General features: G+C 40.5%; 1 protein-coding gene across 1 annotated transcript; it reads right to left on the minus strand.

Moving 5' to 3' along the window:
* Positions 1 to 2,314: 2,314 nt before the first annotated feature.
* On the minus strand, positions 2,315 to 27,883 carry STC1 (stanniocalcin 1). The gene is made up of 4 exons (XM_026714902.2): positions 27,527 to 27,883; positions 22,234 to 22,376; positions 12,632 to 12,843; positions 2,315 to 8,027 (listed from the first exon to the last, which is right to left on the minus strand). Exons 1-4 carry the CDS (start codon positions 27,657 to 27,659, stop codon positions 7,757 to 7,759), a joined length of 759 nt encoding a protein of 252 aa, XP_026570687.1. The 5' UTR covers positions 27,660 to 27,883; the 3' UTR covers positions 2,315 to 7,756.
* Between the last annotated feature and the right edge of the window lie 89 nt (positions 27,884 to 27,972).

Here is a 27,972-nt window from a genome sequence, read left to right on the forward strand (position 1 = left end):
CACATTTGCATGCTTTTGTACTGCTAAATTGGCAGGAGCTGGGGTGAGTATGGGAGCTAACCCTATTGTGTGGCACTTGGGTCTTGAACCTGGACTGTCAGCTTTCCTGTCGACAAGCCCAGCACCGCCCTGTATATAACATGCTGTCAGGATTTCAGCAGTTACCCTTATTTAATCATGCTCTCCAATTAGAATTTTGCCCAGCAGAAACTTCAAATCACCTAGTTACTATCTTTGAAAACATTTATGGAATGCAGTTTCGGTTTGCAAGCTGCCACACTGCTCCCCCTCCCTTTGTTGGCAACTCTAAATACCATAGAAATATTTTATGAGTTGACACATAATAGATTATCCCAAATCATTGGAAAATGCCTCATCCAAGTTGAAGGCAAATTCCTTTCATTGTGAGAAAAAACAGCTCAACCACCTGAGATGATTTTCTATTCTTTCCCTTCTTGCTTACTGTTGGACTCATCTGGGAATCCTAATAGTGCATTGATAGTTGACCTATTAAGAGAAATTTAATGTTTCTATTGCTATCTATATACCACTTTCTCTACCCTCTTGTTGTAGCTATTCCAACCTCAATGGTCTATTCCCAAGATCACGGTTGACCCAGTTGTAACATGTCTGTGAAAATTAACCAACAGAAAGGCTGAACAAACATGTTTGCATATTTTGACAGCAGCCAGAATAGCTTTTGCACAATTATGGAAAGGAGCTAATATCTCTTCAGAAGACTTAGTTATACAAAAAATATTGGAATATGCGGAAATGGATAAGCTCACACTGGAAATGAAAGATAAAGATTCTGAATATTATGCAGTATGGGATAAATGGTATGAATGGCAAAAAATAGATGGAAAAATTAGAAAGAATGGATTATTGTAAATAAAATAAGAGATCTTAAGAGATTATTAATATAGACAAGTATATAAGATATATGTATTTATTGATGCAAATTGTTATGAAAATGTGATTTGTATTTTTGAAAATTACAATAAAAACAAATTTAAAAAAGGCTGAACAAAGAAAAAAAAATACCATGTTCAGATTGTAGTTCTAGAGAAGATTGTTGGACATCCTGAAAGAACAAACCCCATTCAAAATTAGAAAAAATAAAATCAGACTTCTCATTGAAAATGCTAAATATCAAGCCAAAGCTTAAAACATTTGGGACATGGGAGGTGAAGGAAAGAGTCACTGGTGAAAGAACCTGACACTTGGGAAAAAAACAGAGGCCATCAAAAAACAAACAGGTGAGTGGAAGACAAGATGGGTAGATGTTATCACTGAAGACAGGTAGGAGCTTAGAAGAACCCAAAGTAATCATCTTGGTGAAATGATGGTTTAGAAGTTACTGGATGATTGAACAACAAGCAATTCCAATCTCTCATCTAGCAGTTTGTCCTTCTCAGCAGTTAGCATCCTTATTAGATAGTTTATCTACAAACTTCATGTGTACCCTAAGTTCACTGACTTCTCAGTTTTCCTTAGTTGCATGTTCTTGAATTACAACCTAGACCAGGGGTCTCCAACCTTGGCAACTTTAAGACTTGTGGACTTCAACTCCCAGCAAAGCTGGCTGAGGAACTCTGGGAGTTGAAGTCCACAAGTCTTAAAGTTACCAAGGTTAGAGACCCCTGACCTAGATGATATAGGACCTAGAGCAGTGGTTACAATCTTTTCTTCACCATGGACCCCCTTTAAATATCTTTTGTGGCCATGGAACCCCGCAAGACTTAACTCAAGATTTAAATAACATTTCTTCAAGTCTTCGTGTACCCCCTGTGGTGAGATTGCGTACCCCTGGAGGACCACGTTGAGAACCACTGACCTAAAGGTGAGAGGTCATTGCTGTAACCTCAAGTGAATTTTTAGCTGTCGTCCAATGATTCAAACTCTGCATGTCAGCTTCAATTTGATCAAATGGAAAGGATGTATACAGTAGCAGAAAATAACCTACTTCCCAACAATTCAAAAGAGGCATGTTATTCTTTTGCAATTTTTCAGAGGACAGTAAGTTCTGCAGTTTAGGAAAAGGATCATTTTTTTTAGTAAAAAAAGAAGGCAGACACTTAATATAGGGCCAGATTTTTTTTTTAATTCGCTCTTGTAAGGAATCCACCACAGGCTTTATAAGGTTATGCATTTTTTTCTTACTTATAAAAATAAGCAGAGAAAATAACTTGCATCTTTTTCTCATTTGCTGCAATAACTTTTAAATAATCTTTATAAGAACACTGGTGGCTATTTTCTTTTTCTTTCTAAAAACAAAAAAAATTGCAATTTAATAAATAAATAATGACATATACCAGATATGCTCACTGTTTATTCCAGCATTTGGCCAAACGAAAAAAAATTAAATTATAAATACATACTTTATATATATATGTATCTGTATAGAAATGGCACAAAATATCTAAAGTGCGGAAAAAAAAATCACAATTAAATCATGCATTTTTCCTTTATTATTTTTTAAGATAAGCCAGCCCTCAATTTCAAGTGGGATCCATCAGTATTATAAGGCCAGATGTTTTTAAGAAGGGGTGCACTTTGATGTAGTATCACACTGAGTTGCAATCACTCTATTGCATGGACTGATAGCACACAGAGCTGTTATTCATCTACCCAAATCTTATAAAAATTGCTTAGATCTATAACCAGTTACTTATTTTAGGCTTTTGATAGATATTGAATGGATACGAGCTCCTCTTCCATTCAAAGTGGAAATTAAATTTCCTCATTGTATTTGGATGAGGAGGAGGAAGTGGGAGGATTTTGCTTTTTTAAAAATAATTTTGTAAAACATTTCATATTTGGACCATCTAGGATTTGAAATGCTCCCTTCGACATGGAGACAGCTGCCCAAAAGCAAAATAGGATGCTTCGAACATTTCTGAAGTGTAACACCTCCGAAATGCTTGAAAAGTCCTGTTTTGAACCTGAAACCATTGATTTGGGATTCAGAATGGTTCGAATTTGAACATTTTCCACATGCTCCCTTTTAAAAAATTCTCTCTCCTTCCTTTACAGATTTATTTTTTCCAATAGAAGCCTTGTTGCTTACGAGTGGCTAGTTCTGTTCGTACAAGTCACTTTCACGCATGAAGAGGGTTTGTCATCAAGAAAAAGGGGAAGAGGAGGGAGGAAAGGCAAGAGTCCCTAGATCAAGGGTAGACAACTTGCTACTTTTCGTGTTAAGCACAAGATACAGGTCTTCAGATCCAGACCAGCTTGGTTGAAGATGTAATTCAGTAGAATTTGAAGAGCACATGCTGGCTGTGGAATTCTGGGAGTCCACAAGTCGTAAAGTTGCCAAGGTTGGAGACCCCTGCTTTAGATCACAAACTAAAAACTCCCACAATCCCTTGCCACATTTTGATGAGATGTTGACATCTTACAACATCCTCAGAGCTCTCCTCTGCCAAAGGAGGTTGCGGTGGGGATGAATTTTGCCTTTCTTAAGACAATTTTATGGATTAGCCCCCAAGGACCATTCGGTTTGGCCATCTTAGGGATGTGCACTTGTTTCATGAACAAGCTTGGGTCTGGTCTACAGTGCAACAGCACCCATAGGAAACAATCAAGAGAAGCAAGATGGTGAGTAGGGCCTTTCACTGAGATGCCACATCTACTATCCAGCCTCTTTTGACTCCTTTGTTGTTACACTGACCATTATTGGGAGTGCACATTTTTTGCGAGGGAACCTCATTCTACTACAAAATTAAATATAAATTTCAGTGCAGTTAAAATTACTTTGTGAAGAAACCTATGGGTTTTAAGGAATTTCTATACCTGTCAGGGTAAAGCAATATCCTCTTATACAGGGCTCTCTAAAAGCTGGCAACTTTAGGAGTTGTGGACTTCAATTCCCAGAATTCCCCAACCAGCATGGCAGCTGAAGTCCACAAGTCTTAAAAGTTGCCAACTTTGAAGATCCCTGCTCTAGTGCGATATAATTTATTTGTCCAATAGATTTTCTTTCTCCCATATGCATTCTCTCCCCGCCCCGTCTAAAATCCCAACACGTCATTAATATTCAAGCAATTTAATGTGGAATACCAATGCTCCACACTCACAAATCAAGAAACACGCTTCGCTCCCCAATCAACCCTCATTTTAAAGCATTGTTGAAAAGACACAATCCTGAAACAAGCAAAGGAGAATTGAATTTACCTGAAAAGCATTTAAGTTTCTATTCCACAGCATCACACCTGGACTGCGCTTGACTGCATAATATAGAATATAAAAATCTTGCTCTTGGCAATTCTTCCCTTCTTCCTTTGCTGCTTATAATTCTATAACCACAGTTTTCTCGGGCTACATGCATTTAAATGAAGACAGCAAAGGCTGAAGTACTGCCTCGGGTGAGAAATGTATTTTTAGCAGCAAGTTAATGCTTAAAGGCGTTGTGGTAAACATTCTATTGCTTTTTAAATAGTTTTCCATGAGAAGCGTATTTTCGGTATATTCATTGTGATTATTCGCTTCTCTACAGTAAGGTAACGGTCACCTGTGGTTGCCACTTCCCTCACTGGAGAAGTTTGCAGGGGGGTCCACAGAGGGGGCAGCAAAAGAGATGGATACACCATTGACACCACCATCTTTTGACCCTTACCTCTTGTGGATGACCCTGCAAATTTGGAATGTACATGGATCGAGTCTCTGTGGAACCTGACTGCAGTCCAAAAGACTTCTCCTTTGGAAGATGAACTTCACACACGATGGACCATATTTATTCTGATTTGGAAAGTGCAATAGGTAAAGTGCCTGTTTAAATCCTCCCAGCAAAGTTTCGAAGCTAGTGCATTAGGAAAGCTAATTTTTCAAGGGAGCAGCAAAGCCTGGACTGAACAACCCTCTTTTAAATTCAAGCTGCTCCTAAAATACCTCTTTTCAAACTGGCGAATCAGAGAAGTGCCCGATGGAATATATACCATCTTTATAAATGACCTGCAAACAGGAAACTAGAGATCAGGAAGAGCGGGAGCCGACTGTTCTTCCTGACATGCTAGCTTTCTTAGATGCACTCTCGGCTTCCCAGCAGAAGGGATATATTCCAGGAACAATTTCTCCAAGATTAATTTCAGCACCCAGCATAGTCAGGCCCATTGCCAGAGTCCTACAAAATCTCCCAATAAAAATTCTCTATGTTCCCTGGAGTGGCCTCATGCCCAAGCATTGCACACACACACACAAAAGTACAAGCTGGCAGGGCCCAAGCAGCTTCGGAAATGTGGTGCTTTTGCCCATCAACACTTGCAAGGAAAGAGAAGAGATATCTCAGGAGAATCCATCAAACCTACTTTGCCCAACATCTCCTCTTCAACTATAAGCTGACCCTGAGTTTTACACTTCATCTGAAAGGCTGCTTCAGTGGGACATTAACTTTGACATTTCAAAGGTCACAAAGAGCGGATTCCCAACAAACTAAGTTAGCTGAATTTGGTCCCTCCTTTGAGATTTAACAACCAACCTGACCATGAAACTGGAGGGGACCTGAGTTGAACGACTTAATCTTGCTCCAACCCAATGCACTGAGAGTTAAGGCAAGCCCTCACTAGATTGTTAAGCTATGTGTAGGCACATCATGTTTTGTGAAGCTATTTTTTTAAAGCAGTGCCCAAGAACCTCACTTTAATGTAGGCAGTGGTTATGTTATGGCATCTGACAATAACCAAAGTAATTTTCTTGTCTAATCCTTTCTCTTGATTCAAGTGGCATTCCTAAGCAAAATAATTTAATAGTATAGTGCCTTTAGAATGGAGTCATACTTTTGTACTGATGCTTTCCAACAGAGGTTATCAAATGGAACTACGTGTTGCAAAGCTATTTGATATCATTTAAAAAAATTCCCTGGAAGTTTTGCCTAATACACAATTTGTTCAGTTTCTATCACAGAGTAAGGCTCAAGGCTATATTCTTAAGACAGTGGTCACTGGATTCCTAAAAGTGACCCGGGAAAAGTAATGATATGTTAGATGGTTTCATCTGCTCTTTTAGAGACCATGCAAGAGGTATTAGCATCCCAAGAACATATAGACATGCCTTAAACCCTTCTGTCTACTACCATGCAAGGGTCCTCTAGAAAAGACTTTCCATGTCAAACTGTAAGAGGCTACTCTTAAAATAAAAGAACTGCCCTTCTGTCCAAATAACGTAAGACTTCCTTCTAGCAAGAGAGTATGTCCATTGAGATGTAACCAAACCTATCCCTACACAAGCCAATTTCTACATGCAAACACTTTGTTTTGAGCATGCCACATTCCATCACAAGGTTCTCAACTTATGGCCTTAATAAGTGCAAGACAATTTCTCCATCATGGTGAGAACTAGGCCAAGGTTCTAGGCAGTCTTCTCCCAACCGGTATTCTTATGATGTGTTGGAATATGTCTACAATCACTCAATAGCAAGCATGATGCTGGAGAGTGATGGGACCCATAGCATAACACATCAGGAGAACAGTGGGATGAGGAAGATGGATCTTGAGCATAATTTGTTATGCCAATGACAATTCTAGGGCTAAGCTCTTGCTGTATGTTAAAATGGAAAGTGGGGAGGAATTCTCCACAGGCAGTAAAACTCCTGCAATGCAAAGACAGCAGCACATTTCCCAAGTTGTTGGTGTATCAAGGTTCCAGAACAACAACTTGGACATCACTTTATAGTGTCATCTTACCCCACCTGCTTACAACCTCTAGACATTGCAGGGTAGTTTAAGGGGAAAAAAAGATCAATATCTAATCTTTGGCTAAGTGCCTTTTTTTCGAGGAAGACCTGAAGGGGAGGATCTAGTTGGTAGAAAAAATGAAGACTTAGCTGTTTGTTGGCTCAGTTCTCAGGCTAGCAAAAATGTTTTGTTTCTTCCCTTAATTGGAAAGGCTGGGACAACACTCAAAAGTGAGAAAAATAAACCTTGTTGCACTGAGATTCAGAGTCTAGATAGGACACTGATGTTTGCCTAGGAACCAGTACCATTCGTATCAATGGTCCAATGAGATCTAGAGAATACATCTTTTTCTACCAACTTTTCTTTTGTTTTAGACTCGCCCTTCTTGTCTTCCACTTAGGATAAGCAGAACTATATCTACACTATCTGACTGTCAAGTTGCTTGAGCTACAGTACAAGGAAAGTTTGGTGTTTGCTGAAGTGCTCTTACAAACACTTTCAAGAAAAGCTTATATTCATTTGAGGGGGAAGATCAAGGGATCTATCCTTCCATAATGAGATGGAGCTTTTATACAGTCCTAACCAGAATTCTATTTTCATACACTTTGTTTGAAGGGTGAGGCAGGACCAGGGGATGAGAAATAAAAACTCTATAGCCAATGACCAGGGACCAATCTATACTTCCATAGAAACATGGAAAACCAATTGCTTGTGACTGTACCACTTCAGAATATATTATGATTAATGGTAGAGGAGAAGAAGTAGATGTCAACTATTCTTTCCCAATTAAAGGAGGTCCTCATAAAATATTTTACACTGTTGAAAGAACTATTTATGCATGACTACATTTGCAATATTAAGCTTTAAATAGGCAGTTTTCCCCACCTCAAGCTTTAAGTCGTACAGTCCCAGGAAAACTATGCCATGTCCTTTTTGTTTGTTTGTTTGTTTGTATAGATTGGCTAAATGTCCTTAGAAGTCAGTTACAGTACATTTCTGGTGTATTGTGAATGCAAAAGAAAAAAAAAAGAGCAATTTCTTAGTTTGGTACAACTGGGATTCTCTACTCATTCAATGGCACATTACACGCTTTCTGAAGAATCACGCTTCGCGTAGGCTGGTGAAGGTCCCTCCCCCTGGAGATTCCTCAAATAGATTTTTAACTTTTGAGGCTCCGAGATGCGTCTCCGATTGAAGTCTGCTCTCGGATGAATCTGGGCGCAGCGATCGGTCTGCAGGAGATGGAACAGGCTGGCCATGTTTGGTCCAATTTTGGCCATCAAACTGTCTTTAATGGTCCCGACAATTTCTTCCCCACATTCCAACAAACTTCTCATAAGTTTGCTGTAATACCTGCATAAAGACAATATTGATTAGTACTCAAGAGACTTCATAGAATTCAGGACCATTCAGAAGCCAGTATTTAGAACGCCTGTGGAGATTCCCAATCATCCAGATCAGGGGTCTCCAACCTTAGCAACTTTAAGCCTGGAGAACTTCAAAGCTTTGCTGGCTAGGGAATTCTGGGAGTTGAAGTCCTCCAGGCTTAAAGTTGCTAAGGTTGGAGATCCCTGATCCAGATCATGGTTGTTCCAGAGGTGCTTTTTCAAAAAGGCAACTGGACTCCATTTCAACCTATTTTGCACAGCCCAAATGCAGTCTTTGGTGAGAATACACCTCAACCATGGCCCATTATAGGATCAACTCTATCAATAGGTAGCAAAAGGAGGAAGTTCCAAGAAGGTTCTCGGATGAGAAGCAAAATGTCTTCAAGGAAAACAAGAAAGCCCAGTTGCCTTTGGAAAGAAAGCACCTCTGGGTCTTCTAATGGGACCTCCACATTTGTCCATTAAAAAGCACAAATGAACCACATCAAACTGCACCCCCCCTCCCTGCCAACTATTCAGATCAAATCCATGAGCCAGGTATCTGACCAGAACACAGCATCTCCTGAGCTTACCAATGGCATCGTTTTTTAAAAACCACCTCAACCTGAAAGCAGCTGTGCAGTCCCTTCTGTGACAAAGAAAGAGCCTTAATCAAGTAGAGGCCCTTTCCCTACCCAGCAACTGCCTGAAGCCACATCGGAATGACATAGAAACGTGGGGAAGGCTAATCCGGTGCATTGTTCCCATAGATCTGCCTCAGAGGCCTTGGGAAGTCAGCTCCTCCAAGGATCCAGACGCTGGCGTCTTAAAAATCTGAAATATTTTTTCCAGCCCTATAATAACCGCTCCAGACATGCAAGTCATATTTTCATTTGCAGAGAGGAAATTTGTGCAAGCACGGGCTAAGAACCTGTTTTTAGTGTCGCACATGTCAATTTTCGAAGGTGGAATGAGAAAAGCGAAGGGACTCCAGGTTTAAATCCCATTAGATTCTCATCCACTTTGCTCTTTCACTTAGGGACTAGCAAAAGAAGCACCAGCGGCCTTTGTTAAATTGGTCAAGTCAAGAATGCTCTCTGTGTCATTTTAACCTAAGGGGTGGCTGCTGGAGGTGAAACCAACAAAAGACTTCCAGATTTTACTCATCCGGAGTCAATTAACTTGAAATGGCATAACACTGAAGAGATGGAGCTAAAGCTTAGGAAATTGCTTGCCCTCAGCCACAAAATCTTCCCTTTTTCAATTCCTCTGAAGTATAGAGGAAATGCAGGAGGACCCAGTGTGTTGTAATTGTTATGGTGGGCCTACACTTCAAATCCATTCTTGGCCAGGAAAGAACACTGAGTGCCATGGGGATTCAAATGGAATTGAAATCTTGGAGTAAAGGGAGATCTAAATTTAGATTATAACTGTAGACCAATCCTCTGAGCACTCAAGAGGGCTAAACAAATACAAAAGATATAAACGACTGATAATAATAATTCATATCATTTTCTTCTTCTCTCTCTTCCTGGAAAACGTGCAAGAAAAGAGGAGAGCAAAATGGGATCAGGATGGAGGTGGGTGGACTCAGTTACAGTGGCCATGGGGGCACTACTGAAAGACCAAGTTTGGACAGATCAAATGCTCTTTTAACATACCACTATTTTAATGTACTGTCATTGTCAAAGTTATTAAGATTCAAACCAACTGATTGATAAGATACTATCAAATTCTTCTAGAGATTATAAGTCAGTGCCACTGATTGGCTTCCAGGAAGTGAAAATAATATAAAATATAGCAAAAAATTCTAAAGTATTCAAAAATTCAACAATCCAGTAGGGATCCCCCTATTCAATGGTAGCAGTAGAAGATCCTGATACCTCCTACGGATGCTTCTAAGCAGGAAGGCTATGACTGAATGTAATTACATTGAAATCATTATCCTTCATGATTTCTCAAAATTATATGCAATGACCTACGGTATTTTTAAAATTTATAAGTGCCATAGATATTTTACTAGATGTATCCTCTGAACTGCTGAAAGCTATATTTGGATTACAGTGGGATGTAAATGGAAAGAATAAATGAACGAACAAACCAATAGCCTACCCTTCACCATGGAAAATTACTGAATGCCTTGGCCACACACTCTCTCTTGGCTCAATTTACCTCACAGGGTTGTTTGGAGGATAAAACAAAAGGGAATTCCCTCAGCTCTTCAAGGAGAGGCAAGATATTCTATTAAGCAAACTGATAAAAGAAATGGCAAATATTCTTGCTATCTTGGAAATAGTGCTATAGCCTAAAATAGGCTTCATGCATTTTTAAAAATAGAAGAAAACTCTTTAGCTCCCTACCCAAATTGAAGGAGACAACGTGAAAATAATAGGGCCGAAGGCCTTCTAGCCCAATCCCGTGCTCAAAATAGTAGATTTTATAACATCCCAGTCAAATGGTTGCCCAGTCTATTTTTGAAAACCTCCAATGAAGCCAGCAGGAGGCAAGCTATTCAAGTGTTTGTTAATTAATATATTAATTAATTAATATATTAATTAACAGATCCATTAGTGGGACGCAGTTCTACTCTATCTATAGTTCTGAACCATTCACTTCTAGTTTTGCCCTCTCTAAATGCTGTCAGCGCCAATAATCTTACCCACAGAGATATGGAAGGATATGGAGAATCCACAATCTGATTTTTCCTTCCCTCGGGGGATGAGTGGAAAATCCTTTTGCTTCACTGTGGATTTACCCAATTCAAACATCCTGAATAGTCCCACCTCATACAGTCTGACCATTTCCTATATCTAGTGTACACTTCTGGGCCATTAGGGGGACTTCACCTTGGCTGTAGGATTTCAATTCAGAAAAACCATCATCCAAACCAAGTGTGAAAATTATCTTTTGGTTGTTGTTTTTTTTTAAAAAAATCTCTTGAGAATGGCAATCTTTTAGGATTAATATCAATATATGAACCTTAAACTTCGCTTCCTGTATTATAAAGGTCACTTCAGGCTAAACCAGAGGAAGATGTGCTGACTTTTTAATAATTTCCTGCTCAGCTCTATCACCAACTTAGCCATTCTTAGTTTCTTTGAAGGGGTGTGGGAAGTGTCAACTTACTCACTAGGAAATCCTGTTGGGCTTATTTCTAGCTTGTAGTATTAGCCTTTTATTTCAGTCACTAAAACAAAAAACAAACAAGCAAACAAAATACCAAACCCTTCATGTTTCAAGAACACCCTGTGACTGTGTGGTGGCCATTCTTTCAATAATGTTTTCAGGAAAAATAGAACAAGTCTAATGTTTGTGTTTTGTTCTGTGGTACGCAGCAATCACAATGTTTTCATAAGCCACTCATAAGGGGGTCATAAAAGTCAATATAATGCCAGCAATCATGTGACTGAAGTCTTGCTTTTCATATGCGGTACACAGAAAAAGAGGGCAAAATTTTGATGGCACAATTCCTACCACCCCCTTAAACTTTTTTCATCCCCCAAAGGACACTTCTGACTGCTCGTCCCTTTCCTTCCCTTCCCTCAGCCAGCCCAAAGCTGGCTTTGTTTCTTATCCAGCTGATAAATCAGGACTACCAAACCAAGATTTCCCAACCAACAGAACACTGCTGCATGTGATTCTTTCTCTGGGAGGGGGGAGGTTTCACACACAGCAGCCTTTTTCAATTTGACCGAGATTAAACCCAGGCCTGAATTTTATCCCTCAGCAGTTGGCTCTCTTAGTTTCTTTCTAAGGTTACAATTTAAAGAGAGAGGGAGATCCAACTCTCTTCGTTCTTTGATGCTCTGAGAATCCCCAAATAACTCATGCAGGACACAGGCTGCTGTGAAAAGCTGCAATCTTGAGGTACAACTTGCCACACTCTGTACACACTGCTTAATCCCACTAAATAGTAGCTGTGGCTTTCCTCATAGCTTCCCATGGGTTGATCCATTGACTGACAAATTGACAAATGCGCAGGGCTGCCTTCTCTCTGGCCACCAAGTGACGAGATAAACCAGTCAGGAAAAGCAGGCTATATACTTAAATAAACTACAGTAAACAAACACAGAATATATTCACTTGTAGAGATGATCTGCCTCTCACAAAAGGAACCAGTTTGGTCTAATGGTTAAGGCCCCAAGCTAGAAAGTGGGAGGCTGTGGGTTCAAGACCCACCTTAGTCATGAAAGCCAGCTGGGTGACTTTGAGCCACTCCCTGTCTCTTAGCCCAACGCACCTCAAAGGGTTGTTGTTGTTTTTGTGGGGAAAGTATGAAGTGTGTTGGATATGTTTGCCACTTTGACTTAATTCAAGTTCAAGTTCAAACCTTTATTGTCAATGCACAACATGTGTACAATGAAATTGAATTGGCCTCCATTGGTGTAGCCCACACAAAAACAGAATACACCTCAAAAAACACAGAATACATTTCAATGTCATTGTACACACGTTGTGCATTGACAATAAAGGTTTGAACTTATTTGCAAAAATAGTAAAAAATGAACCAACAAATAAAATCTTGTTGGCCAGGGACTTGAACATCCCCCAGTCGATTTAACGGTTCCTTTAAATGAGTATCAAACCTACCTGTTTGAGAATTGGTTTGGGAGTTGGACCACTTCTGTGATGGCTTCTGGATTCCTTTTTGCAACACCACAGATGTCCAGCTTGCTATAACATTCTTCCTGCACTTCAGAAATCATACGCTGGAATGTGGAACATCGGCGAATGGCCAGGAACACCTTGGATGTGACACCGTTGGCAATGCATTTCAGACTCTCCTTTACAAAGGCCTTCCCCTGCCACAAGGAGGAAAGGAACATGTAAGGAACTAGGTTAAAACCCATGGGACAGCAATTGAGCACTGGTGGATGCTACCTAGTTTGGGTAATGAAATGTCTGCAGGAAAACAATCAAGCTCGGAGAGCACCAAGGACACCTTGCATCAATTTTTGTCGTGAGTTTCAAACTCCCACCATTTATTCCTCAGAGCTGTTCTGCATTGTTCCAAAGGATAACTGGAAAATAGCTGGATCTCAGGATAATTTACTGCCTCTAAGAGTTGTTCAACAATGGAGTAGAAAGAATTGGGAGCTTCCCCTTTTGCTGAAAAATGATGATCCGTTGGGAATGCCTGCAAGCAGGAATCTTAATCATGATTCCCAAAGACCCATTCAGGGCTTATAGTCTATATACTCTAAATAATGGGTCTCCAAACTTGACAGCTTTAAGACTTGTGGACTTCAACTCCCAGAATTCCTCTTCCAGTCATGTTAGCTCAGGAATTCTGGGAGTTGAAGTCCACAAGTCTTAAACTTGCCAAGTTTGAAGACCGTTGCTCTAAATAGAGTAAATAACAGTGCATAAAACTGATTAAATTATAAATGCATGCGAGGTTTACTTTCAACACGAGGCCATGCTCACATTCTATTTATAAAATATACCTTTTTATTATACTAATAATAATCCCAGAGCAGAAGTCAGTGGTGGATTTCCTTATGAAAAAAGCTTGATTTATTCGTATTGTTGACACAAGAATCTTTTTGGGTAAAGAGCTTCCTGTGGCCAGGAAATATCAAGCAACAGAATGAACTCATCCAGTCTTCTCCTATATTTGATTCTTTCCCAATATACGTGTCCCAGGATAATGTTGCGGGATCCAATCAGAGTTGGTCACCAGGCCCAGAGATTTAGTCTTCCAAGCTTTGGAACTTGTGCTAGAGCCCAACTTCAGGAACTTCTCTATGTGCACACACACATACACACACAGATACATTCCCTGAGTGAAGATGGCCTCCAGTAGGAGTCTGAAAACTCAGAAGACTAAATCCTCCCAGATGGTTTGGACTTACAACAAGCCAGCATGACACTGAAGCAGAGGCGGTAGTCAGTCGGTTCTGACCGGTTCTGGAAAACTGGTAGCAGAAATTTTGAGTAGCTTGAAGAACCAGCAAATACCGCCTTTGACTGCCCCTGCCCCTATCTATTCTCTGCCTCCAGAGTCCCAGCTGATCGGCTGGGTCTTCTTTTATTGCCCTGCACAAGAGAACGGAGCTGGAAAGCAGTTTAGTGGGGTGGGGAGGGAATGGGGGTTTTACAGTATCCTTCCCCTGCCACGCCCACTAAGCCATGCCACACCCGCCAAGCCATGCCCACAGAACCGGTAGTAAAAAAATTTGAATCCCACCACTGCGCTGAAGAATTCATTGGACCTGGAAGACACCAGGTTTGGGAAAGCTAGTTTAGGAGCTGTAGCTTCACTATTTGCAAGTCTAGTCCTCTATGTCATGGGTGGGCAGACAAGGAGACTTCATCCAATAAAGGACCTGTAGATAGTTTGCTGAAGTTCAGCAACGTTTGATCATAACTTCCCAACAGAAACTTCCAGCTCTTTTTAAATGATTTATGAAAGGTCAACCATTATTTCATTTTCTACTCTTATTGTTCCTCATTTACCAAGATCGGCATATTTGGATAGGCTGGTTTCACTTCAGCCAGAAGCCAGAGTTTATTAATCATGATGTTTAACCAAAATTAGATAAGCTCTCCTTACCAAAATACACGAAGCTAACAGTAGCAAATAAGTTTGCCACAGCTGTTACTCAAACAAGGAATGGACAAACAGTGGATTCGTGTCAATTAACATGATGTACCAAGTATCTCATGTCTATTTTAGTATCAGAAAATCCTATGTTGAGGAATGACAGTTATTCTGAAGGCTGGTGTGTTAATGTTCTATTTTTCATTAACATCAATTGTTTGCAGCCTCCTACACCTCAAGTCACAAGGGAAGGAACCTCAGACCCGTTCCAAAATCAGGAGCAGCCAGGGACACTGCAGAGGGAGCGAAAAATATCGCTCCCTTTGTCAACTCACAACCCTAAAGTAAGCTGAAAACACCCTCTCCCCGCCCCCCCCATCAAAATTCTGAAGCTCTCTGGGAATGAAGTAGAAAAATGAAAGCCCCTTTTGAGATGTTTCGGCCGAATGGAATGGACATTGCTGGAATTCTCTAGATGAAGAGCTATACTTCCTAATGGCATTCAAGAGCTTCTTCCAAGCCTGAGTTGTTGGAAGAATCTAAGAGTGCTTAGATCAGCCAGAAGAAATGCAATAGTTATAGTCTGGAAGTCTTCCTTTATTGCAATGTCGAGTTTGCTTCTCAACAAAAGGCTGTTATTGCCACGACCAATGATCAGTGGCCCAGATTTTCAATAGCAGAACAAATGTGTACATGGGACAATGAGGAAGTTGCAAATATCTCCCATGTCTTTTATTGCGCTGCAAGTTCTACTGGGACATCCGATCAATGTACAATTCTCCCATTATTAGAGAGACTTCTAGGGAGTTCAGATAATTTTTATGTGAACCATCTTCTTCTCCAAGATTCATATCAGTAGCAAAATTTTGTACTGCTGCAGTGAGAATAAGGAAAAACCAGTTAAAGAACTAGAGTTCTTTACTTTTAATCAAAATTTTCCTTGGTTATTTTCCAATAACTTTTAGAGGCCATATATTTCAATGTATACTTTTATTATATATTTGATTAATTAGTATTAGATCAATAAAAATATTATTGCAATAGGAGTGTTTAGAATGTACTATATTTATTTTACAGTTGCCAATATAAAATTGTACCCACTTCTCTCTGTTGATCCTGATTGCAATTGCTATCTTTTATTTCTCTTTTTATTACTTTATATTGCTGGTCATTGACCTTTCAATTTCAGTGGCCCAGGTTGTCTCCTGGAGAAGGCAAGTTCCAGATTGTTCTAAAACTCCTGGTCACCTGCATGAAGGGGACTCATATCAGGCACAGCTGGAACATATATAGCTTTCCAACTTGGGAAAAATTCAGTCTCCTTGCCAACTCCAAGAACGGGGAAAACACATTTGTTTCCTCTTGAAAAGAAAACTTCCTTTTCCACCCCACAAGGTGTCGTCTGCCAAGGCTTTACACAGAAGCTTGTGGGAAAAACTGTACAGACAGGAAAGAGAACCCTCATCCCGACTTGCTGTTCCCATCATGCTTTGAACTAAGGCCACTGTGGGCTTTCCCAGATGATAGCAGTACTAACTTTTAGCTAGGCCAGGGGTGTCAAACTCGATTTTATTAAGGGCCCCATCATGGTTGTTTGATGTGGGGGGAAGTCTGGGGGGGCAAGGCCAGCTTGACTTCACTCATGTTGGGGATGCCTGTGCTGGCCTGAGTACTCTACCAGCAAAAATGGGCTCCCGATCTCCGTTTTCAGCTGGGATGGCCTCCTGCAACCCTCTGCCAGCGAAAACGGAGCTCGGAGCTCCGTTTTTACCGGCAAAGGATTGCCAGAGGCCATCCCAGCCGAAAACGGAGATCGGGAGCCCGTTTTTGCTGGCAGAGGCACCACGGGCTGGTCTATCACTGTTAGAGCGGCCCCGCGGCCCATATCTAAGCACCCCGCGGGCCTTGAGCTTGACACAACCTGAGGTAGGCTATTTCCAGCTGCCTAAAGCTGCATACAGACCTCTTTTTAACAGAATGGAATTGTAGAACTGGAAAGAACCCCCAAAATAATTTGCAGAAGTCTAACCCTCTTGCAATAAATAGGGGGAAATCATTTAAAACATTTATGGGAGGTCAAAAAGATCTTTAAAAAGATGAATCCACAACCCATCATTAGATAAGACTATTCTATCATTGTACACTTCTTACTGTCAGAAATGGTTTATGACTATGTTTTCTGTAATTTCCTTCCATGGATAAGGGATGATTCAGAGTCATTCTGAATACCCCTAATTGAACATTCTGGCTTTGAGACTTGCCTGACCTATAACCAAAGATATTTTCTCATCTGACCATGCCACAAAGAGATATGAGTTGTATCACCCCACATCACCATCATTTGCATTCACAAACTCTTCAGTCAGCAGCATTTGCTGCAGCTATCAAAATCAACTAAAAGAGAAAGATAGCTAAAAAGGCTAATTTTTCTTGGGTGTGAACATGGTCCTCATACTAATAGCAATTTCACTCAATTATATATCATTTCACAGTGCTTTACAGCCCTTTCCAAATGGTATACTGATATATTTGATTCAGAATAAGATAAACTGATATATTTGATTCAGAATATTGTCCCCAACAATCTGGGTCCTCATTAATAACTTTGTTTAATTTCACCCCCTCCCCCCCCCAAAAAAAAAGTCTTATCATGGAAAGGTAAATATTGCCAGGCAACTTAATAATAGGCCTTAAAAGAACATCTTCTCTTCCCCTCTGAATTTTGATCACACAACCATCAGATGTATTAACTAGAAGTCTGCAAAGCATCCCAGGCTCTTTTAACACCAGAATGAGCTATTCTAACCATGGAAGTGTCTGTCCTAAAGGCGCTTTTTCAACTTTGTTTTTCCTTGAAGATATTTTGTTCTTCACCCAAGAAGCTTCTACAGTTCAGAAATGAAGAAGCTTCTTGGATGAGAAGCAAAACGTCTTTTACAAAAAACAAAGTGCAGTTGCCTTTTGAGAAAGCACATTTGGGGCAATCATGACCTGGATGACTGAGAATCAGAGGTGGTATTCAACAGGTTCTGACCAGTTCTGGAGAACCGGTAGCGGAAATTTTGAGTAGTTCAGAGAACTGGCCAATACCACCTCTGACTGACCCCACCAACCCCATCTATTCTCTGCCTCCCGAGTCCCAGCTGATCGGCTGGGTCTCCTTTTGTTGCCCCACACAGGAGAACGGAGCTGGAAAGCAGGTTAGTGGGGTGGGGACGGAATAGGGACTTTGCAGTATCTTTCCCTTGCCATGCCCACCAAGCTACACCCACCAAGCCACACCCACAGAACCAGTAGTAAAAAAACATGGAAATGTCGGTTTTGAGTGGCTCAGACATGGTCCAGCAAAGCTCTTGTGGTTTCCTTATCATTCTCACAGGTTTAAACCAAGCCAAAAAACATATTTTTTTTCTTTATTATTGTGATAGTGATGCTTTTTGGGGGCCAGAATTTCCATGAAAGCAAACTTCAGGGTTGACATATAGCATATCTAATATCATATGGAAACGGTAATATTCATTTCTTTTCCTGTTTTTCAAGATTTTGATACTACTGACTGGCTGTGACAAATAAGAAGGTATCAAGTTTTGATGTTTCAACAGGTTGAAACAAAACCTTTGCAAAGCCAACACAGGAGGCAATAATGTTATATAAACCAATTTTAACTTTTAAAAGAATCAGTCCAAAAAGTCTGGACATCTATAGTATAACACCTTATAAGTTACATTGGTGTTGAATATCCCCCACAAAATACTTTTGAGTTTTCTCCAATTTTGAGGAATATTGATTTCAATGGTTTTCTATGTCAGTTGGGTAACCATCAAAAGGAAAGGGATTCTTAGAACAGCTACTTTGCCATAGTGTGTAAAGGCACTGGGTGAGAAACGGGAAGGAAGTTTTAATCCTATTTTGGGCCTGAAGCCAACAGGGTGACTTCAGGCCAGTCATTCTATCTGAACTCTGGAGAAGGCATTTATATTTGATTTTATATATTCTTTTTTCAGCCTATTTCTTTTTATGTTCTCTGTTAGAATGTTGCACATTTTTGACATTATCCATTTCTCTCCATTAGAGGATGAATTTGCCTAATTTCCAATTTACTTCCAGGGTCTAGTTGCTTTTGTTCTAATGACTAGAACTGCAGTTTTTTTAAAAAAAATATAAACTGATATATTTGAAACCACGAATAAGCAACATTTCTTCAACTTGTTTTCTGATAGGTCTCCCATTTTTGGAGTCTTGAAAATGTGTATAGCTCTTTTAAATATGAAAGTCCTCTCATTTTCCAGCCCTCCTGCTATTACTTTTCATTTTCAGAATAAAAAGACAAGTTGAAAAATAAAGAGTCAAGTAGGTGATGGGTGTGGAAATTAATTTAAGGGCTCATCCTTTTCAAATATTGAGCAGGTTTGGAAGAAACGGATTCTGATCAACTTCCAGTTGAGGGCTCCTTGGTGTTCTCTGGTGTTCTTTTCTTGCAGATGTTTCGTTACCCAAACTAGACAAGCTCATCAGGACACTGATAATGTTAGCTAGTTTGGGTAATGAAGTGCCTGCAAGAAAACAGCTAAGCTCAGAGAACACCAAAGAGCTGAAGAAACTTCTTGGATGAGAAGTGAAACGTCTTCAAAGAAAAACAAGAACATCCAGTTGCCTCTTGAAAAAGCACCTTTAGGACAGCTATGATCTGAAGGACTGAGAATCTCCATAGACATCTACAAGAAAACAAAAGCTCAGAGCACCAAGGACCCGCTATTTCAATCCTCAGCTATAAATATTCTCCTTTATTGGTAGCTTCTAGTTCTTGATTATTTTAGGAAAGTGCCCTAATTTTCACTAATAGTATATTTATACTCCTTTAACCGAAGTGTTAATTCTTCCAACCTTTTAAAAAATGTTATTGATGATCATAAAAAGATTTAATGTTTCAAATTCTGAGGCTCCTAATGATATCCTTGAAAAGAATTTTTGAATATACTTTTGCTTTTTTTTGCCAATATGTATAAATGTTGTCTAAATTCAGCTACTTTGTTGAGTTTAGCCCCTCTGATGCCACTCAAAAGTGTCCTTTGCTTTGAAAAAGGCCAGGTCTTCCTGCAATGCTGCCACTGCATTCATACCAAAGTTCACCTGTCCTTGCTAATGATATTTTGAACACTTTTCTTATTTCAGTGGCAGGACCATGATATGGATTGAAAAACAGCTGTAACTATTAGATCTTTGTGATTATGGACAAATTCACTTAGCTCTTAGACATTTTAGACTTAAAAAAAAATTAGGCGATACGATCTGGAAGCACATGGAACTTGGAAGATCATGCATGCTTCTGCAATTTAATATTTCTTCTAGCATGTAAAAATGAAGTAGAGCAAAGCTATTTCATAAATATTAAAAAAAAAGGGTAATGCAGGATCCAATCTAGGCCAGTAACTGGGACTTAGAAGTTTTGTGTTCCAAGCTTTTGAGCTGGTGCTAGAGTCCACCTTCAAGGAACTTCTCTCTAGCAGAGTGTGTGCTGTTCTGTGTGGTATTAATATGGGGCCTGTTGTATGTGGCATTTTAGATGCAGATTGGCGTGTGTGTTGATGGCTGGCTTTTAAGTTGTTGGCTGTTGTGTTTGTTTGTGCTGCCCAGGCCTTGCCTTCTAATTACTTAATAAGCTCAGGTAAAATGGATAATGGAACAGACATTCCCAGTCATGATCTTCACCAGTCACATGTATTTTACCTAATTAAGTTTGCACTGGAAGAAAAAAATACTGCTTGAAATGACAGACTGCAAGTTCAATGCACTGTGGGTGTTAGCAGATGTTGTATAATTTTATCACAACCATTTCTACCCTTTGACCATATGATACCAGCTGTCAATCCTGAAGTGAACTTGGCTGAGGCCATCTTGGAGGGTTCAGGCTTGCCACAACAACACGGGGGAGGAATAGTTAGATGGGATTTTGTAGCTAAATCAACGTTGGGAACCAAGGACATTCTGACAGGTGGCTGGCCAGAGGAGGAGTGAAGTAACCAAGCAACCAGCCAGCAACTGGATTGGACAGCATGGCCAGTGACCTGGGGTGAAGGGGAGACTTTTACTTTTTAATTAGGTGAAAACCACAGGAACTTTCAGAGTTGGCTTTCACCAGTTGTGATAACATGATATATCCAGTAAAACTGTTCTTTTGAGGAATCTGCCTGCCTCGGAGTTCTACTTTCTATGGGTGCATTACTTGGCACCCTGATATCAGCCTTTGAAAGCATTGAGTTGGCAAGCTGTAACAACCAACTCAAGGAGTTAACGTGCACCTGAAAAAAAAAAAGTCCAAATTGCACTGGTGATTTAAGGAGAGCATCTAGGTCATTTTCTTGGCAGCCATATGGAAATGGCTTCTTCTAAAATGGTGGGATTTTTTTTTATTCACTTGAATCTATATTTTTTGTAGCGCTCCATGTGAGTACCAACTGGGTTTGAACTTGGTTCAGCTTCACAGACTCTTCCCCCATGGTTGCCCAGAGGTTGTCACCTACTGATAATAATACATGTCTATAAAGCTACATGTTTTATGATTCAGACCCATTCAATGAACCATCCCAACATCAATGAACTGGTGCAGTAAGATCCATGGCAGAAGGAACCCATCAGTGGGCCTAAGTTCATGATCTGAAACAGGGCCTTCAAAAAAAGCAATATTTTACTGCAGCTGGTTTCAATAACTGAAGGCATGCTGGTTCATACAAAAATTTGTAGATAGAACTAGACTTTCCTATGGGTTATTTTTGCTTTAAAATGAATGTTGCAGGATTCCTGTTCTCTTATATAATGATCAACAGTTTTATTGATTATGCTGTTGATTCTTTCTCATTTTACTTCCTTCAGATGCAAAAAAAGAGATAAGGTTACTAGTGCAATTATTAACTTATTGCTCAATCAAATCCTTTTTAAAAAATATAAAATGCAATCAATGAAAGACCATAGACTTAAATATAAGAATCACAGTTATGGTATCCCTATGTTAACCATATCAAGCAGCTTCTCAGTCATAGATGTCTACACCTGCAACCAAACTCAAAAACTTTACAGGTAGTCCTCAACACATTTGTTTAATGACCAAAATTATCACAATGCTGAAAAAAAAATGTAACTTGTAGACAGTCCTTGCACTTATGACTGTGACAGAAGGTCATGTGTTCAAAATTCCTGCATTTACAATGGTTGGAGCATCCCAGGGTCTCATGTGATCATCCTTTGTTACCTTCCTGGCCAATTTTTGAAATGTTTCACTTAACCACAGTGATGTATTTAACAGCCCCCAGCAAAAAAGATTGCAAAATTGGGTGCGACCCACTTTGCAACCATTTCACTTAGCAATGGATGTTCTGGTTCCCATTGGGGTTGTAAGTTGAAGACTACATATCCATTTGTACGATGTTACTCATTTGTCTATGCTCCTTGGATTGCTTTTTCCACATCTAAATCTTTTTCAGCCCCGAGAAGAAATGCTAGGGATGAAGTTTAAGGTCTTTTGCATACAAAAAGTGGTGCCCTATTTTATATGCAATTAAATTTCATATATTCACGAGCCAAAAAGCTCCTTCTTGGCCTATCAGAAACCCTGATGCACATAAAAAGGATATTATTCAAATCTGTACCATACCTGAGTGTCAAATTTAGCAGCGCTGTAGAGGAAAGATTTGCAGATGTCATACATGCCACCTGTGTCACACGAAGAGTTTTCCAGACAGGCAAAAGCCCCACATCCTACTTGGAGGGCACTATTTAGACATCGAACCACATCCACTGCAAAGAAAAGGGTAGACAAGACATAGAAAACATCTTAGCACAAGTTTCTATCACACTTGATTCAAAACCATAGCAGCTTTCAGCTTAGCTGGTAGAAGGTATCGGTCACATTTGCTGAGTCATGTTTTATTTCCACATAGCTCTCCTCGACACATCACCCTTAGTAAGGGGTTCGTTGCATTTTCAGCCACAACACTCAACTTTCAGGGTCTCGGCGGAGCCCAGTTGCTGCCCTGGAAGATTTTGTTTCAAGAAAAAAATGGTCTCCTACTACCTTAGAAAATGGGAGTTGTTTTGAGGATCAACTATGCTGTAAGACTTCAAGGGAAAGGCACTTCTAATGCTGGTGCTACATGGCTGTGCATGAATAATGTTTCAAAGGGGCTTTTTTTCAGGAGGCAACTGGACTTTCTGGTTTTTCTTTGAGGATGTTTCATTTTTCATCCAAGAAGCTTCTTCAGCTCTGACTGGATGGTGGGGAATGGAAGATTTATCCTCCTTGCAGTCAGCTGGTCATTTGAATTCCTTTAGCGGGTCATTAAGGTGACCTGGAGGTTTATCTGTGCCCTCAGGGTCACCTGAGTGGTGCAAATAGGTGTGGAGCCTTCTTGGAACTGTTAAAAGGACTGTGTTATAAATTGGAGATAGATGATGCCATATCCCTCCCCCTCGGTTGAAAGAGGGCTGTTCAATTTTGATATAAATGGCCTCTTTGGGCCTCCAATTTTGACATAAATGGCCTCTTCGACCCGCTAAAGAATGAAAATGACCAGTTGTCTGCAAGGAGTATAAACCCTTCCATTCCCCACCATCCAGTCAGAGCTGAAGAAGCTTCTTGGATGAGAAGTGAAATGTCTTCAAAGAAAAACCAGAAAGTCCAGTTGCCTCTTGAAAAAAGCAACTCTGGGACAACCATGACCTGGAGGACTGAGAATCTCCATAGACGTCCATGAATAATGTTCTTCTCTTCCTATTACAATACTAGTTTCTCATATATCTGCAGCCTGTGGGGGTGGGGAAAATTCATTTCCAAAGGTTTGATGAAGAAAATACCTTCATACTCCACTCATCGGGGCCCAACTGATACATCAGAAGGGCAAAATTCTGGGCAGAAATCAAACCCAGGTGAGCATCCGAACTGCACGTTATTTTCCAAATCAAACAAGATGTTAAAGCTACTTGGAGTCTACCAAACTGATGCAATTCTATCAGACCATAACCAGCCTGCTGTACAGCCTCTCAATACACCTGCCCACTCAGACAGTTGTTATTTAGTTGAGATATTTTTTTATATTATTTCTACCAAGGAAATAATTCTTTCAAGGTCCTCAGTACAATTTGATTCAGGGCAATTTGACCATAACGTGATAACACAAGTCATTTCAAATCTAATTCAGAATCCCAGCAGCTACAAAAGCAGATTCATATATATGAAACGTTGAAATACCTGCCTAACCCAATTATGACAAAGGAAGAAAAGGTTTTATGGGACTTCTAGTCCAGTATATCTGAAGCCTGAAAGCTATGGTTGATTGAGGGAGTCTGGAAAGATAGGGCTCTGATAAATAGGTTGAGGGAGAAATCTCCATATTTATTTGCTGGTTTCTTTGTTCTGAAATATCTAATTTTATGCTTTAATCTGTTCATCTCATTTCTTTTTATTTATTAAAACGGCCCGTAAGAAAATATGGCTTGACTACAGATCAGAGATGGAATTAGAAAAGCAGAAGACTCAATTTTTGCAATTTTACAAGTCTCTTAATTAATTCACACCATAAACATCTGCAGGAGAGGGACAAGGAGAAGGTAAATGATAAAACATGTCTTATGACTCCAGAAAGAAACTCTAAAGGTAAAGGTTCCCCTTGCACATACATGCTAGATTTTTTTTGGCTCTAGCGGGCGGTGCTCATCTCCATTACAAAGCCGAAGAGCCAGAGCTGTCCGAAGACATCTCCGTGGTCATGTAGCTGGCATGACTAAATGCTGAAGGCACATGAAACGTGGTTACCTTCCCACCAAAGTGGTCCCTATTTTTCTACTTGCATTTTTACGTGCTTTCAAACTGCTTGGTTGGCAGAAGCTGGGACAAGTAATGGGCGCTCACTCCGTTACGCGGTGCTAGGGATTCAAACCGCCGAACTGCCGACCTTTCTGATCGACAAGCTTAGCATCAAGTAATGGAGCTACTTGAATTACTTGTAACGAAGTGAGCGCCCGTTACTTGTCCCAGCTTCTGCCAACCTAGTAGTTCAAAAGCGCGTAAAATGCAAGTAGAAAAATAGGGACCCCTTTGGTGGGAAGGTAACAGTATTCCATGCGCCTTTGGCATTTAATCATGCCGGCCACATGATCACGGAGATGTCTTCGGACAGCAGTGGCTCTTCGGCTTTGAACTGGAGTTGAGCATCACCCCCTCGTGCCAGAAACAACTAGCATGTGTATGCGAAGGGAACCTTTACTTTTATAATAAACATACCACCTCTTTAATAATGTTGACCAATTTTATAAAGGGGCACTTTTAAAAATGACCACATTGGATTGTGAACATGGGATGGGAACATAGCAGAGGCAACATATCTTTACTTTTGTTGTTTGATGATAACATTCAACATTGTTGAATGCTGAAGGTCTCCCCTCCTCCCCCTGCCTCTCCCCATATGCAAAGATTCTTACAAATTGAACCTACTATCCCATATAGATTGAGGGCAAAAGAAGAAGAAAGGGATGGCAGAGAATGAGGTGGCTGGATGGAGTCACTGAAGCAGTTGGTGTGAGCTTAAATGGACTCTGGGGGATAGTAGAGGACAGGAAGGCCTGGAGGAATGTTGTCCATGGGATTGTGATGGGTCGGACACGACTTCGCGACTAACAACAACAACATCCCATATAGACTATGGAATGAACGTTTTTTTAATAGTTCTGTTCCATTGTTCCAGAAGACACTCTATGAAGGCTATCTATGAGCAAATGTGCCCTAATTTTTTTTGGACCCAATTACAAGAAATGCATTAGGAAGCCATCACCAAAGGTGAGCTTAGGAAGTCCATAAAAGTGAAGTACAGATGGAAGATTTTGGTTGGGTAAAGGCAATGAAAAGTCATAGCTAAAATGTGGCCCTAGGCCCACGGAGACCCAGATTTAAATCATTTCTTGATTTCCTGAAGCTCAGTGAATGATCTTCAGGCAACCAAGATGTTTCAGTCCAATTGGAAGGGAGATTGTAAAACTGAGGAAGGGGAAAATATCAGGAACATCGCCGTGAGCCAGAGCTAGGATATACAGTGTTTTGTAAAGAGATCTCGTTAAAAAAAAATCCAACTTATTTATCGCAAATGAACATTGAATCAAGTAAACTTACAATCTGAAGTTAAAATGGCACTGAAGTGGTGCCTTATGACCATTGCAGCATCTCCAAAGTCACATGATCAAAATCCAGATGGTTGACAACCACATTTATGATGGTTGCAGCATTCTGGAATCATGTGATCACCACTTGCAACTTTCCTGGACAGCTTCTGACAAGCAGAGTCAGAATGACTTTGTGATACACAGAACTCTGCAGTTATTTGCTTAACAACCTTGGCAAAAAAAGGCCATAAAATAAGGCAGGTCTCACTTAGCAACCTTGCTCGGCAGTGGAAATTCTGGTCCCAATTGTAGTCATAAGCTGAGGACTACCTATAGGTAAAAAATATTTTCTTCCAGCAGTTTTGCTAAAAAACAACAACACCCTGATGGTATTATTTCTTTTTAAATTATTTTTCCCCCTCCAAGTTGAATTTCTACTTAGCTATGTGCCATCTTGAAAACATATGCCTTCTTTTCTACCCGATCACCTTGTAGGTATCAGGAATATAACTGAAGTTTTTTTTTCTTTTTTTAAAAAAAGAAACACTTGACTAAAATACGTTGCAGGAAATCAAGGAATTTTGGAGGGCACTAAGCAGTAATTTTCAAAAAAAAAAAAATTAACCTTTGTATTCTAGTACCTTGTAAGTGGAGTCTTTAAAACAGAGGCGTTGTCTTCCAATGGTATTAGATGTGCCAAGTGAAAGGTTTTATATATATATATAAAATCAGTAGGTACCCTGGACATCTGCTTTCTCTTATGATGTTTCCATGGATTCAACTTAGAACTTTGCAATCTGCAGGTTTAATAAGCATTGGGGCTTCTCATTGTTTTAGACACCCTGGAAGAACAGAGACCCTAGGTTTCTATAGTAACCAAGTACAAAAGGAAATTGAGCAAATACTCCAGCATCAGTGCTGCAGAGCCCTGCAGATCTGAAATAAAAACCATTCCCCTGGCAAGTGTCAGATTAGGGGAGTGGAGTTTCCTGGATTGAAAATTAAGATGCAAGTGATATCTTGCCATACTGGAAGCCAGAGAACCTCCCAGTGTAAAGTCTTTCATTTTAAAGAAAGCTCATTAGAAGAGGATATGCACCTATGGAAAACCCCAAGCTCTGCATGTGAGGTATACAAGGCAAAAAAAAAAATTGCTGAAAGGACTCTAAAAAGAAAAGTGAAAAGTTAACAGTCTCCAGGAACCGGCATCTATACTCCTACTTGAAGCATGCATGGCCAGTTCCTTTCTTCCTTTCCTCACTCTCTCTCTCCCTCTCTTTTTAAGGGCACGTTTTCCACTCCTGGCATTTTCTGTCTTTGGAGAAGGCAACTCATAGAATACTGGGGTGGGGGATTTTCAATTAATTTGCAAATAGGGGGTGGTGGAAATCTGCTTCGGTGAACTTCTGCAAAGGGCAGGGCTTAAGAGGGAATGCCCAGAGGATTAGGTGCAGCGAATCCAACTCTAGATCCATCCAGGATTTCGAGTCGGGCTTGTCATTCGCTAAGGATGGCATTCTCCGTTAGATGGCACGACAAGGCACGGGTTTGGGCCCCTCTGAAGAGCCCCCCCGGCCCTCCCCCCCAGACCACAAGGGATCGCTTGCCTGCTTTTCCCTCTCGTACCCTAAAGCAGCCAAGCCAAGCGAGCAGAGAAACCCATTTCACCCCCTGGAAAGTTTTCCTGCGCAAGCTTCCCTCTTAGCACCTGGCTTCTTGGATTTCACAGAAGGGGGAGCACTTGCGCAGGAGAACTTCCCCCACCCCCCACAAGGGAAAGGATCTGGAGAAGTTACCTGAGTTTTGGGCTGCGAGCCTGACCTTCCTGGGGCTGACGGAGGAGTCATTCTGCTCGACTTCATAGGATGCAGAAGCAGAAGCAGCAGCAACCGCCAGCAGCAGCAGCAGAAGCGTGGGCTTTTGGCGCATTCTCTTAAGTTTCCGCCAAGTTCGCGCGGCGTGCTCGCTCGACTCTCTCTCTCTCTTTCTCTGCTTCTTTCTCTCTCTCTCTCTGCCCACTTCTTTGGCTTGAGCAAAGACACGGATCTGGCTGTTGGAGAAAAAGAGAGGAAGGAGAGAAGGAGGAGAGAAAGACTCGCCGAATCAGCTCAACCAAGAGAGCCCCTCTTTTCTTCTTCGGTTCTGGCTCCTACTCGCTGCAGGTGACCAACCTGGAGTTTTTATAGCTTCTCTTATCTCCCCCCACCCCTAAAAGTCCTTCCCCGACCAGGAACCAATCGGG

The sequence above is a fragment of the Pseudonaja textilis genome, chromosome 9, assembly GCF_049901715.1.
Source record: "Pseudonaja textilis isolate UNSWEBS1 chromosome 9, rPseTex1.2, whole genome shotgun sequence".
Classification (NCBI taxonomy): Eukaryota; Metazoa; Chordata; class Lepidosauria; order Squamata; family Elapidae; genus Pseudonaja; species Pseudonaja textilis.

Bases quoted from the DNA above. Each gene is read 5' to 3' on its own strand.
- STC1 (XM_026714902.2), bottom strand. From the start codon at position 27,659: ATGCGCCAAAAGCCCACGCTTCTGCTGCTGCTGCTGGCGGTTGCTGCT. The intron at 22,377-27,526 runs GTAACTTCTCCA...TTTTCTTTGCAG, and splicing joins GCTCGCAGCCCAAAACTCAG to TGGATGTGGTTCGATGTCTA. The intron at 12,844-22,233 runs GTATGGTACAGA...TCCTTGTGGCAG, and splicing joins CTGCTAAATTTGACACTCAG to GGGAAGGCCTTTGTAAAGGA.